Source organism: Pleurodeles waltl, chromosome 6 (assembly GCF_031143425.1).
Source record: "Pleurodeles waltl isolate 20211129_DDA chromosome 6, aPleWal1.hap1.20221129, whole genome shotgun sequence".
NCBI lineage: Eukaryota > Metazoa > Chordata > Amphibia > Caudata > Salamandridae > Pleurodeles > Pleurodeles waltl.
This window is the reverse complement of record NC_090445.1, coordinates 844,341,344-844,354,079: the sequence shown is the minus strand read 5'-3', so window position 1 is coordinate 844,354,079 and position 12,736 is coordinate 844,341,344. Positions and strand designations below refer to the sequence as shown.

The following is a 12,736-nucleotide window of genomic DNA, read 5'->3' as shown; positions in this document are numbered from 1 at the left end:
TTTGTGTAAGGCCCAGCTGTCCCCAAGGTCCACTAGACACCAGGGAAGACTTTTTTTTTTTTTAAAAGAGCGTGGGGGGTATGGCCATATTGCCCCCACCCCAAATAAATTTGGACAAAGTTGTTCTGCCCACCGGTGGGCAGATGGGGCAATATCCCCCGATCCACTCCCCGGGGACAAACAGCCTACTAGATGCCAGGGAATTAAAACAAATAAAAAATAGTGGGGTGGTGGCTACTAACCAGTAAGGGCATGGTTATGCCCCCACCCCAACTGAAGGGGGTAACAGTCTTTCAGCTCTCCCCCCGCACACTAAAAGATCTTATCCCAACAGCAAGCAAAAGGACATTTGATTATTTTGGGTTCTGGTCTTACATTTGGGCCATGAGATCTTGGCTAACTCTCAAAATCCTCCAACTTGGTGACGGCTGCACTTTTTGGACTTTGAGACGCTGCCATATAGAAAAATCTAAGAGACCTAGACACATCTGAAAACTAAACATCTGGATGGGTCCAGGGTGATGTGCTTCACATGCACCGCACCATTTTCTAACCCACAATGCCCTGCAAACCTCCAACTTTGCTTGAAATCACACATTTTCCCCACATTTTTGTGATGGAACCTTCCGGAATTTGCAGGAATCCACAAAATTCCTACCACCCAGCATTGTCGCATCTATACCGATAAAGATTCTGCCCCACTTGTCGGCCTAAAAACTTTTTTTTTTCTAAACTGCCCTTTTGGACCCGTTTCAGTTCCCTTTCAATTTCAACATGGTTTTGGCTCTTCCCTCTCACAGGCACTTGGCCCACCTACACAAGTGATGTATAATTTTTATCGAGAGACTAAGGGGAACATTGTGTGGTAGGAAATGTGTGCCAGTGCGATGATCCCACAAAGAAATGTGGGGTAAATTAGATTTTTTGAGGTTTTCAGAAATGTCTGGGTTTGGTAGGATTCCCTAGATGGCTGCTGAGCCCAGTACCAAAAAATGCGGGTGTCCCTCCCCCCCTTGCAAAAACAAGTTGTTTTGCAATTGATAATTTTGATGTGTCCAGGTAGTGTTTTGGGGCATTTCCTGCCGCAGGCACTAGGCCTTCCCACACAAGTGAGGACCATTTTTATCGGGAGACTCAGGGCAAGCTGGGTGGAAGGAAGTTTGTGGCTCCTCTCAGATTCCAGAACTTTGCAGCACCAAAATGTGAGGGATAAGTGTTCTTTGCCACATTTTGAGGTTTCTGGGTAACAGAACCTGGTGAGAGCCCCACAAGACACTCCAACCTGGATTTCCCTAGGCGTCTAGTTTTTAAAAAAATGCACAAGTTTGGAAGGTTTACCTAGGTGCCGGCTGAGCTAGAGGCAAAAAAAAATCCACAGCTATGCACTTTCCACAAAACACATCAGATTTCAATGTAAAAATGTAATGTGTCCATGTTGCGTTTCCTGTCGAGGGCACTAGGCCTAGCCACATAAATGAGGTGTCATTTTTATCGGTAGACTTGGGGGCACACAGAAAAGAAGAACAAGTGGTATTGCCCCTTGTCTTCCTCTACATTGTTTCCTTTCAAATGTAAGACGATTATTTGAGAAATGCCCTGTAATTCACATGCTAGTATGGGGACCCTGGAATTCAGAGATGTGCAAATAACCACTGCTTCTAAGCACCTTATCTTGAGCCCATTTTGGAAATAGAAAGGTTTCCTTGATACCAATTTTTCACTCTTTATATTTCACCAAATGAATTGCTGTATACCCTGGATACAACGAAAACCCATTGCAAGGTGCAGCTCATTTATTGGCTTTGGGTACCCAGGGTTCTTGATGAAACTACAAGCCCTCTATACCCCCACACCCAGAATAGTCCAGCAGACATAACAGTAGATTGCTTTAAAAAAATCTGCCATAGCTGGAAAAAGTTATAGAAGAAAACGAGGACAGAAATTGTTCTTTTTTCACCTCAATTTCGATATTTTTTTATTTTAGCTGTTACTTCCCATAGGAAAACCTTGAAGGATCTACACAAATAACCCCTTGCTGAATTCAGAATTTTGTTTACTTTTCAGAAATGTTTAGTTGTCTGGGATCCAGCATTGGTTTCACACCCATGTCGGTCTCTAACTGGAAGGAGGCTGAAAGTACAACAACAAAAAAAGTTAAAATGGGGTACGTCCCAGTAAAGTGCCAAAATTGTGTTGAAAAATGTGGTTTTCTGATTCAAGTCTGCCTGTTCCTGAAAGCTGAGAACATGGTGATTTTAGCACTGCAAACACTTTGTTGATGCAATTTTCAGGGGGAAAAAACATGCTTTCTTCTGCAGTCCTTTTTGCCCATTTTGTTTTAAAACAGAACTTGTAGCTGTATTTTGGCTAATTTCTTGGTCTCCTCCAGGGAAGGCCACAAACTCTGGGTACCTCTAGAATCCCTGGGATGTTGGAAAAAAGGATGCAAATTTGGCATGGGTAGCTTATGTGGACAAAAAGTTATGAGGACGTAGCTTGTGTGGACAAAAAGTTATGAGGGCTTAAGTGCGAACTACCCCAAATAGCCAAAAAAAGGCTCAGCACCCAAGAAGAAAAGGCCTGGCAGCAAATGGGTTAAGTCACTTAAAAATAGATAGAACTGTTCTTTTCCTACACCCACCTAAAACCTGTAGCACATGCCCTTGTCATTTCACAAATTATTTTGGGTACAATTTAATAGTAGGCACACCTCACTTGTTACTCCCAATCCTGATAGCAAAGCTTCCCTCCTTGGGGAGACTTCCGGCATCTACTAAAAAATATAACAACATCTCAACGATTTTCAGAGTCCTACCTTGGCTATCTATGGACAGCAGAAGCACATTCAAGATTGAGTGTCTGGCTTGCAAAACAATAATGGACAGAATGCTGAAACTCAGTCCTTCATCCCTTTGTGTAGCAAAACAATTCACCTAAAGAACCACACCCAGTTGACAAACCTGTTCACCATATATGGAGGACAAAGAGGACTCAGAAGCAGAGAATCACTTTACTTAGAAGACCTAAAGTTCAAATTCTCGTGCTATAGAAAAGCCTTAAATAAATAAAACTACTTGATCATTTTGCCCAACTTGGTGAAAGTTCACAATCTATTAATCTGAGGCTGCTTTTATATAAATGGTTAGCCTGTAATTTTATGAGAATCGTAGTAGCATAATTTGCCCAGTGTATCATACAAACATCTGGGATTCTAGACATGGGAGATAAATGTTTGTTGCTAGCCACCCTCATTAGGTGACCACTTCCAACACTCCTAAAAATTATTGGTGAGTATTCAGAATGGAAAATCTAAATGCAAAATGCAAAACCTGAATCTAAACCATTCATACACATTCAGAAAGCTAGCATCCTGCTTATTTATTTATAAATTATGTTATGTACTGTTCACTATTTGGGGAAAAGTGGCTAAAGAGCAAAGTCACACTGACACTCTGGATATCTCTTACCCAACAGCTCACATGTCTTCATGTCATATTCTTCTGCCATTTCTTTCCCATCAGTAAAAAGGTAATGTACTTTCCTTCTTCCTATAAATGGCAAGTATGAGAGACACTTAAATTACTTTAGCATTTCAATCACTTTAAACTTCATTATTTCTAAAACCGATAAGAATGTTCTCATGGCAATTAAGCTCTATTTCAAGCTTCCGATTTGAATAGCTAGCAAGTGCAATCCTTAGGCACATCCACACAGGTTATATATCACATACCAGAGTTTCAAGGCTGAGATAGCAATTACATGGTGCATGTTAAATGAAAACATGGCTCTATGAAAAAGGAAGAAGAATGAAGACCAGTGACATCACACATAAAGTAAATTCAATTATTTTAGCAAATGAATCTCATACATCCCAGTGCAAGAGCTTTCAAGACTTAGGGCCTCATTACGAGGCTGGCTTTAATGGTGGGGTCAGGACTGCTGCTGCTGTGGCAGTCTGACTGCCACATTAAGAACCTGGTGGTCAGACCACCAGGGTTCTGCCAGCATTGCCAGGATCCATGATCCCAACGGCCTGGGGGTGGTGGAGATCTTAATCCACCAGGGCAGCACTGCGGATTACAACCTCGTTCTCACCCAGCCTTTTCATGGCAGTTTCACCACCACGAAAAGGCTGGTGGAGAACAGGTGCAGGGGGCCACAGGGACGGCCCTGCACTGCTCAGTCCCCCTGTCGCGTGGGCTCTCATTATTCTATTGAGACTAATGGATTTTGAGTGGCAGAATCGCCTGCAGTGTTGGAGACTAAGGCCCTCATTTCAACCTTGGCGGTCGGCCTCCGCCAGCTGCATTTGGACCTCCCCGCTGGGACAGAGTTTCTGCCCGCCGGCCCAGAGGGGATGTCAGCCGTAACATTGCAGCCGGCTCCTGGTGGACAGGCAGACAGTGAAAATCACGACGGGGCTGGGCCTGGGGGCCCCTCCACTGCCCATGCCAAGTGCATGTGCAGTACAGGGGCCCCACGACTCCCCTTACCGCCAGCCTTTCCATGGAGGTGTCTACTGCCACGGACAGGCTGGCGGTAAGGGGAGTCAAAATCCTGCTTGCAGCGCTGCCCTGGTGGATTCTGACCGCCGGGACATCCATGGCGGTACCGCCGCGGTCATAATATGCCAATTCGTACCGCCAGCCTGTTGGCGGTACGAACGCCACTTTTACCCTGGCGGTCGTTGACCGCCAGGGTTGTAATGAGGCCCTAAGTCTAACCCACTGCGGGTGACACTTGTCGCTCCAATCCGGGTTTTGCTCTGGCTAACTAGCAGTGCCTCATCTCTACCCAAGAATAGGGATGACTGGGCAGTCGAGCACAAGACATAATTGGTTTCTCAGGGAAGCCGTGGTCACTCAGGTCTCATCCATTTCTCTCAGTTACATTTAGTCTCATATATAAATGACAAACACAGGCAGTATATGTTTCAATAATGAGTTTAATAAAAACGACTGCAACTTAGATAGCAAAGCGTGAGCTACAATAACCATGATGACACAACATGACAGTATTAAAATTGTGACGAGAAGAGTGAAGCATAAAAATAACACAATCATATTGTCACTATTGTCAATAGACTAACTCCTACCTGGGCTATGATAGAGCACAGCATGTTAAGCTCTAATTCTGCCCTTCAGGTTCCCCTGGGAAGACATATTCCCCCATACCTGAGCAAAGGCCTGCGGTCTGCGTTAGCATCTGTAGCGAAGCATTCGGCAATCAGCATACAGATGTGGTTCTCTGGCTGGAATCTCCCTCTAACGTGTAAGGGAAAAGGAAGTGTTTTTATAACAACACAGCTGATGTTCTGAGAAAAATGTATCTACATAAGGATGTGTGTTTTCTACGAATGTTGGAGACTAAACTTCTGCCACGTTCACCGGCAATGTACCGTGCTGTAGCCTTGGAAGAAGCACAGAGTGATCAAGAATGTCTTGTTTGAGAACAGAGTGCTGGCCTAGGCAAAAACAGTTAGATAAACAGAAAATAAAACAAGACTGTAAAAGTGGCTATTGTAATAATAATAAAATGAAGCCGCATAAAATATATCTAGGTTAAGGTGCACAGCGGCTTGGCCTAGTGTGTTAGAATAACGTGCATGGAGCTATGGCTAAAATGGCTACACAACACCCCTGCCCAGCACCATCGCAATGTCTGTTTATTTTTGGCATTAAATCTGCTTTTGTGTGATAGTTTATATGCCGACACTATGGAGTCTAGATTCAGATAAAATTGTAAAGAAACTTCCCTTACGCAGTACTCTGCAGATTTGGAGTTATTCTGGGATTAATGTTATGAAACGTAATATCAAAACAATGGGGTAGTTCTGTGATTACAAGAGCAAGGATCCTTTGAAACATGACAAATTCACCTGCCCAATTTTTGGCAACGGTATGGGCATAAACATATTGCCTTGTTCTGGATGAATGGGCCATCGTATCCTTAATTTAATACATACGGTTTAGACTGTTGGATAGCTATTTTAGCCATGTTTTAGACATGTTATTTTAGCAAACTAGGCCTGCCGTTTTGCACTTTAGCCCAGTTACATTTTATTCAGCATCGCTTTATTTTTCTAGAATTAGCCACATTTGTGGTGTTGTATGATTTTCTCTAGCTGTTTGTTCTTTGACCTAGGAAAGCATTACATTCTTAGCACTGCATTCATTTCACTTTGTGATTTCCTCAAAACTGCAGTCAGATAGGGTTGCTGGCAAAAGTGGTACGCTGTGTCTCCGACATTCACAGAAACATACATATCCTTATGTTGGGACATCAGTCATTTTATTATAAAAACAGTTCTCTGTCCCATACACATTAGAGGGAGATTCCAGCCAGATAACCACAACTACATGCTGATTGCTGCACGTCTTTTCTACAGCTGCTTGCTTAGACTGCCAAATCCCTGACCTACATGGGGACGATGTCTTTCTAGACAACATGCTTCCTTGCTCAGGCATGGGGGATGATGTCTTCCCAGGGGGGAAACCTGGAGGGCGGATTAGGGCTTATCACGCTGTGCTCTAAACATAGCTTAGGTAGGAAATACACATATATATTATTCCTAGTGACAGTATGGTGGGACTGTTTTTGTGTTTCCCTCTCCTTGTCACAATTTGCTCCTAGTGTGTTTTATCATCCTAGTTATTGCAATACATGCTGTTTTATCTAACATGCAGTTACTTCTATAAACCTTATTGAACAATACTCTGCTTCTGTTTGTCTGCCTGTGTGAGACTAATGTAACTGAGAGAAAGGGATGAGATCTGATCGACCACGATTCCCCTGGGGAGTCCTTTCTATCATGCACCCGGTTGCCATAATCATCCCCACTTTCAGGGTGGAGATGAGGCACTGCTAGTTGGCTGGAAAACCTGGATTGGGTTAACAGGCGTCACATGGTGTGGGATTGTACTCAGTACCCCACAATTCAGGTGATTCTGCCGCCCAAATCCAGTAGTCTCATTAGGATAATGAGACTCTACTTGACAAGACCTGTGTCAATATGTCCGGTTTTGGAACAAAATCTCTAGGCTGAAGACGTTGTGTAATCTGACTTAATACTCAATTGAACACTGTGCCCTGTGACTGCACACATCACTATAAAATAGCAGTGTAAATTTGTGGCATTGTTACTCAGCTAAAAGACGTGTTGGTAGCAAAGGAGTGGCCTGTCAATATAAAACTGGTAGAACGATGAGACGAGAAGAACACTTGCCTATGCAGATGAAAACCCTCAAGACGATTTCAAGATGACTTAAGATACTGGGACCAAATATTAACGAACTACGTTTCACATGATGATAATCAAGAGTTAGGCTCTAGCAATGATGCCTCTGATAGTTAATACAGAGCTATCACCCCAATAAAAATGGTCTCACTGTAAAGATACGAGATGATTAATCAGAAACTTCATGGTTACCTTGGTGAAATTTGTCTGAACGCACGTCTATAGAATGAGTCATCCAAATCATGCTGATTCTTAGGGGGATTAAATTTTTTGTGTTTTGACCCAAAAAAAAAAAAAAAACCTTTCTTTTTTAAAGAGACTGCCTGTGCCATTTTAGATGGGCCTTGCAGAATCTTTCAAACTTGGAGCACATTGGTGACCATTTCTAGTGATTACTTCTGCAATAACATTTAACTGTGCTATTGCACATTAATGCTCAAGACAGACACTTGTATCTTTATAGAAGGAAAATACTAGTAGAGTGATAATTGTTAGGTTGTGCTTTCAATGCGATGCATGTTCAAATCCGGCTGGCATAGGTCTGATTTTTGTGCTTTAAAAGAGGAATGTTTGTGATGCATTATTTGAAATAACATTCTTATCATCACAGTCATAAATAATCAACAAGTAAAAAAAGATCTGCTTAAAAGTACCACAAAATGATACAACACATGTATCCCTAACCAGTGTACGTTAATTCAAGCAGAAGGAAGAACGTGAAAAAATATACAGTACACATTTCTTAACTTTAGGGCATGCAAATGTGTTACACTCTAAAGATTAGCGCTAGTGACAGCACCTTCTTCATTAACAGGGTCTCCAAACAGGCTCACAGGTAGACTCAGGCAGTTCTCGCCAATAATTCTCCTGAACCAGGTAAACTCTTCCTAAACTGTTTATTTACTGAACCTTATACAGATGGCAAAGGTTGACTAAATCAACAAGTACCTTTTTATAGACCTTGTCTACAGTCTACATATTTCCACAAAACTTCTGAACCCACTTTAAAGCTTCCTTTTTACACAACAACCCTGGACACAGTTTCAACACAGTACCATTCCCCTCATTTGCAAAAACGGGCTTACTCCCATTGTGCTGTGATTAACCATACTCAACAATGACATTTACTCTACTACCACCCCCTCCACCATCTACTCCAACACACCCAGGTGCACATGTTCATGCAATTTGTTCTTCCTACACACCCTTTTGCTATCAGAATATTGAAAGTAAAGAATCTGTGCCAAACTGCTCTACCTATTAACCCCTTCTGTGCCGCGGACGTAGTGGTTACGTCCCACGGCACAGTGCTGCTGTGCCGAGGACGTAACCACTACGTCCTCGGCACACAGCCCAGAGGGAGCGCTCTCGCTCCCTCTGTGTGCTTCCCTCCCACCCCCCAAAGTCGGGGATGGAAGGGGAAGCCCTTCCCCTTCCACCCCAACCCCCCCACCCCCCCATAATGACGTCAGCGCGCGATGACTTCATTATGGGGATATCGACGCACAGGAAGCCATTTGCTTCCTGTGCGGCGACGAGAGAAGAGGTGAGTTCCTCTTCCCGGTGGGTTGGGGCTAAAGAGGCACTGGGGAAAAGGAAAGGCTTTTCCTTTTCCCCGGTGTCTCTTTGAGCATTCCTGCTGCCCGATCGCATTGCGATCGGGCAGCAGGAATGCCCACTAGACACCAGGGATTTGTTTTTTTTGTTTTACTTCTGTGTTTCTGGCATGCGGGGAGCGGCCCCTTGGGCAAGGGTCGCTCCCCTTTTGGGGGCAATTACTTACGGCCATTTCTGCCCCCCTTGGGGGCAGATTGGCCTACTTTTTAGGCAGATCTGCCCCCAAGGGGGGCAGAAAACACTAGATCACCAGGGTTTTATATTTTTATGTGCATTTATGTGGAGGGGGGTGCCCCCTTGGGCAAGGGGCGCCCCCCCCAAGGGGGCAGAGAACTGTTGGCCTTTTCTGCCCCCCTTGGGGGCAGATCGGCCTATTTTTTTTAGGTCCATCTGCCCCCAAGGGGGGCAGAAGCCACTTAGGCACCAGGGATTGTGTGTGTAGTGGATGGGGGGGCGCCCCCTTGGGCAAGGGTCGCTCCCCTTTGGGGGGCATGTCTTTTCGGACCATTTCTGCCCCCCTTGAGGGCAGATTGGCTACTTTTTAGCCAGATCTGCCCCCAAGGGGGGCAGAAAACACTAGATCACCAGGGTTTTTTATTTTTATGTGTATTTATGTGGGGGGGGTGCCCCCTTGGGCAAGGGGCGCCCCCCCCCCCAAGTGGGCAGAGAACTGTTGGCCTTTCCTGCCCCCCTTGGGGGCAAATCGGCCTATTTTTTTTAGGTCCATCTGCCCCCAAGGGGGGCAGAAGCCACTTAGGCACCAGGGATTGTGTGTGTAGTGGATAGGGGGGCGCCCCCTTGGGCAAGGGTCGCTCCCCTTTGGGGGGCATGTCTTTTAGGGCCATTTCTGCCCCCCTTGAGGGCAGATCAGCCTATTACTTTTAGGCTGATCTGCCCCAAGGGGGGCAGAAACCACTAGAACGCCAGGGATTTTTTTTTATGTGTTTATTTTTGTGGGGGGGCGTCCCCTTGGGCACGGGGCGCCCCCCCAAGGGAAGCATTGACCTGTTGGCCATTTCTGCCCCCCCTGGGGACAGATGGGCCTATTTTTGTAGGCCCACCTGCCCCCAAGGGGGGCAGAAGCCACTTAGACACCAGGGATAGTGTGTGTGTGTGTGTGTGTGTTAGTGGATGGGGTGGGCCTTGGGCAAGGGTCGCCCCCCACTTTGGGGCACATGTACCCAGGCCATTTCTGCACCCCTTGGAGACAGATCAGCCTATTATTTTTAGGCTGGTCTGCCCCCAAGGGGGCCAGAAACTACTAGAACGCCAGGGATTTTTTTTTATTTGTTTATTTTTGTGGGGGGGCGTCCCCTTGGTCACGGGGCGCCCCCCCAAGGGGGGCATTGACCTGTTGCCCATTTCTACACCCCCTGGGGGCAGATGGGCCTATTTTCTTAGGCCCACCTGCCCCCAAGGGGGGCAGAAGCCACTTAGACAGCAGGGATAGTGTGTGTGTGTGTGTGTGTGTGTTAGTGGATGGGTGGGGCCTTGGGCAAGGGTCGCCCCCCACTTTGGGGGCACATGTACCCAGGCCATTTCTGCACCCCTTGGAGACAGATCAGCCTATTATTTTTAGGCTGGTCTGCCCCCAAGGGGGGCAGAAACTACTAGAACGCCAGGGATTTTTTTTTATTTGTTTATTTTTGTGGGGGGGCGTCCCCTTGGTCACGGGGCGCCCCCCCAAGGGGGGCATTGACCTGTTGCCCATTTCTACACCCCCTGGGGGCAGATGGGCCTATTTTCTTAGGCCCACCTGCCCCCAAGGGGGGCAGAAGCCACTTAGACACCAGGGATTGTGTGTGTGTGTGTGTGTGTGTGTGTGTGTGTGTGTGTGTGTGTGTGTGTGTGTGTGTGTGTGTGTGTGTGTGTGTGTGTGTGTGTGTGTGTGTGTGTGTGTGTGTGTGTGTGTGTGTGTGTGTGTGTGTGTGTGTGTGTGTGTGTGTTAGTGGATGGGTGGGGCCTTGGGCAAGGGTCGCCCCCCACTTTGGGGGCACATGTACCCAGGCCATTTCTGCACCCCTTGGAGACAGATCAGCCTATTATTTTTAGGCTGGTCTGCCCCCAAGGGGGGCAGAAACTATTAGAACGCCAGGGATTTTTTTTTTATTTGTTTATTTTTGTGGGGGGGCGTCCCCTTGGTCACGGGGCGCCCCCCCAAGGGGGGCATTGACCTGTTGCCCATTTCTACACCCCCTGGGGGCAGATGGGCCTATTTTCTTAGGCCCACCTGCCCCCAAGGGGGGCAGAAGCCACTTAGGCACCAGGGATAGTGTTGTGTGTGTTTTTTTTTTTTTTTTGCTTTTTTTTTTTTAGGGCTGTCCCCTTTGGCAAGGGTCGCTCTCCATGGGGACACACTACTAAAGGTATTTTCTGGCTTCCTTGGGGTAGACAGGTCTATTTTATTAGTAGGCCCATCTGCCCCATGGCAGAATCCACTTAGGCACCAATTTCTAAATGTTTGATGGTGGGGTGTTTGTCAACTGAAGAAGTCTTTGCATTTGTGATAAAAAATGTTTTCCTCCTTTTTGTTCTAGTTCAAAGCTTTTGCTTTATTTGCTGTGGCTCCTTGCGGTTTTGGCGGTGGTTGACCTGCAGTTTGCACAGTTGCATGTTTTAGGTAAGTAAAAACAATTTACACCAAAGGAGTATTGTTGCCATGCATGAATGACATGTTTGTAGGGGGTGTACTAAATGCAGGATTGTGTGTGAAATTGTCCTTAGGTTTGTGCACAATGATATTTGTTTTGTCTTATTTCTAATTTGCCTTTCTTTCTTTATTTTTAGTGGGATATCATTGGTGATTGCTGTGTAGTTGCTGGTGAATCAAGCTTTTTCAGGCAAGTGAGCGGTATAGTTTTTGAGTTTATAACTCTTACTAACAAAGCTACACTTTGTCACTTGTCTTACACAGTGCTGGTTGTTGGTGGTGAATTTGTCCAGTTAATTTTAGCAGGAGATATCATGGCTAGCCGCAGGATGACCGCTCAGCAGGTGGTTGGTATGCTTTTTGAGTCACAGTCTGATCATGACTATGAGACAGACTCTGCATCTGAGGCAGAGGAGGAAGTCAGAGATTCTGGCAGTGATGTTTCTCTTTGAGGGGAATCTTCTGATGATGAAGCCACACTCAGTGCAGATGAAGGGCCTGTTGTAGAGGAGGACATTGATGTGCCAATAGTGCAGCAACCTGGGGCTGAAAGGTTTCCCGTTATAAGACCTGATGTCTGGGTTGCCCCAAACATGCAGCAGCCAGAGTTGCCTGCCTTTACTGGTCTCCCGGGGTGTAACGCCAATACAGAGAACTTTATGCCTATCAATTTCTTTGAGTTATTCATGGATGATGTGTTTTTGGAAGAGATTGTTGAGCAGACTAATTTGTATGCGGAGCAGCATTTGAGGGACAACGCTGCTAGACTTAGGCCACACTCTAGAGCTGCCCAGTGGATTCCCACTAATTTGGAGGAGTTAAAAAAGTTTTTGGGTTTGACTTTTTTGATGGGGTTGATAAGGAAGCTGTCACTGGCTTCTTATTGGTCTACTAGTCCCTTGATGGCAACAGCTATATTTCCAGCGACCATGAGTCGTAATCGGTATTTGCTTCTTCTTAGGATGCTGCATTTTGTTGACAATGCAGTAGCCTTGCCACGAGATCACCCAGCTTCTGACCGTCTTTTTAAGATTAGGCCTGTCCTTGATCATTTTGTAGATCGGTTTTCGGAGGTCTATGTTCCAGGCAAAGAGTTAAGTGTGGACGAGTCTTTGGTCCTCTTCAAGGGTCGTTTGGTTTTTAGGCAGTACATTCCTAGCAAAAGGGCACGATATGGAATTAAATTGTATATGCTGTCTGAAAGTAGGACAGGATATGTGTATAGTTTCCGT

General features: G+C 45.7%; 1 protein-coding gene across 2 annotated transcripts in view; it reads right to left on the bottom strand.

Annotated features, from left to right (window-relative positions):
* The window catches only part of DPCD (deleted in primary ciliary dyskinesia homolog (mouse)), a 94,842-nt gene that overhangs the window by 70,652 nt on the left and 11,454 nt on the right, over positions 1-12,736 (bottom strand). Inside the window, exons 1-2 of one of the 2 annotated variants that reach the window (XM_069239563.1) lie at positions 5,175-5,220; positions 3,468-3,548 (exon numbers count right to left, since the gene is read on the bottom strand). In XM_069239563.1, the coding sequence (XP_069095664.1) occupies positions 3,468-3,548; positions 5,175-5,205 (112 nt within the window). In that variant the 5' untranslated portion in view covers positions 5,206-5,220. Of the gene's footprint in view, positions 1-3,467; positions 3,549-5,174; positions 5,221-12,736 lie in introns of those variants that run through there. The other variant, XM_069239562.1, reaches the window with a different exon arrangement.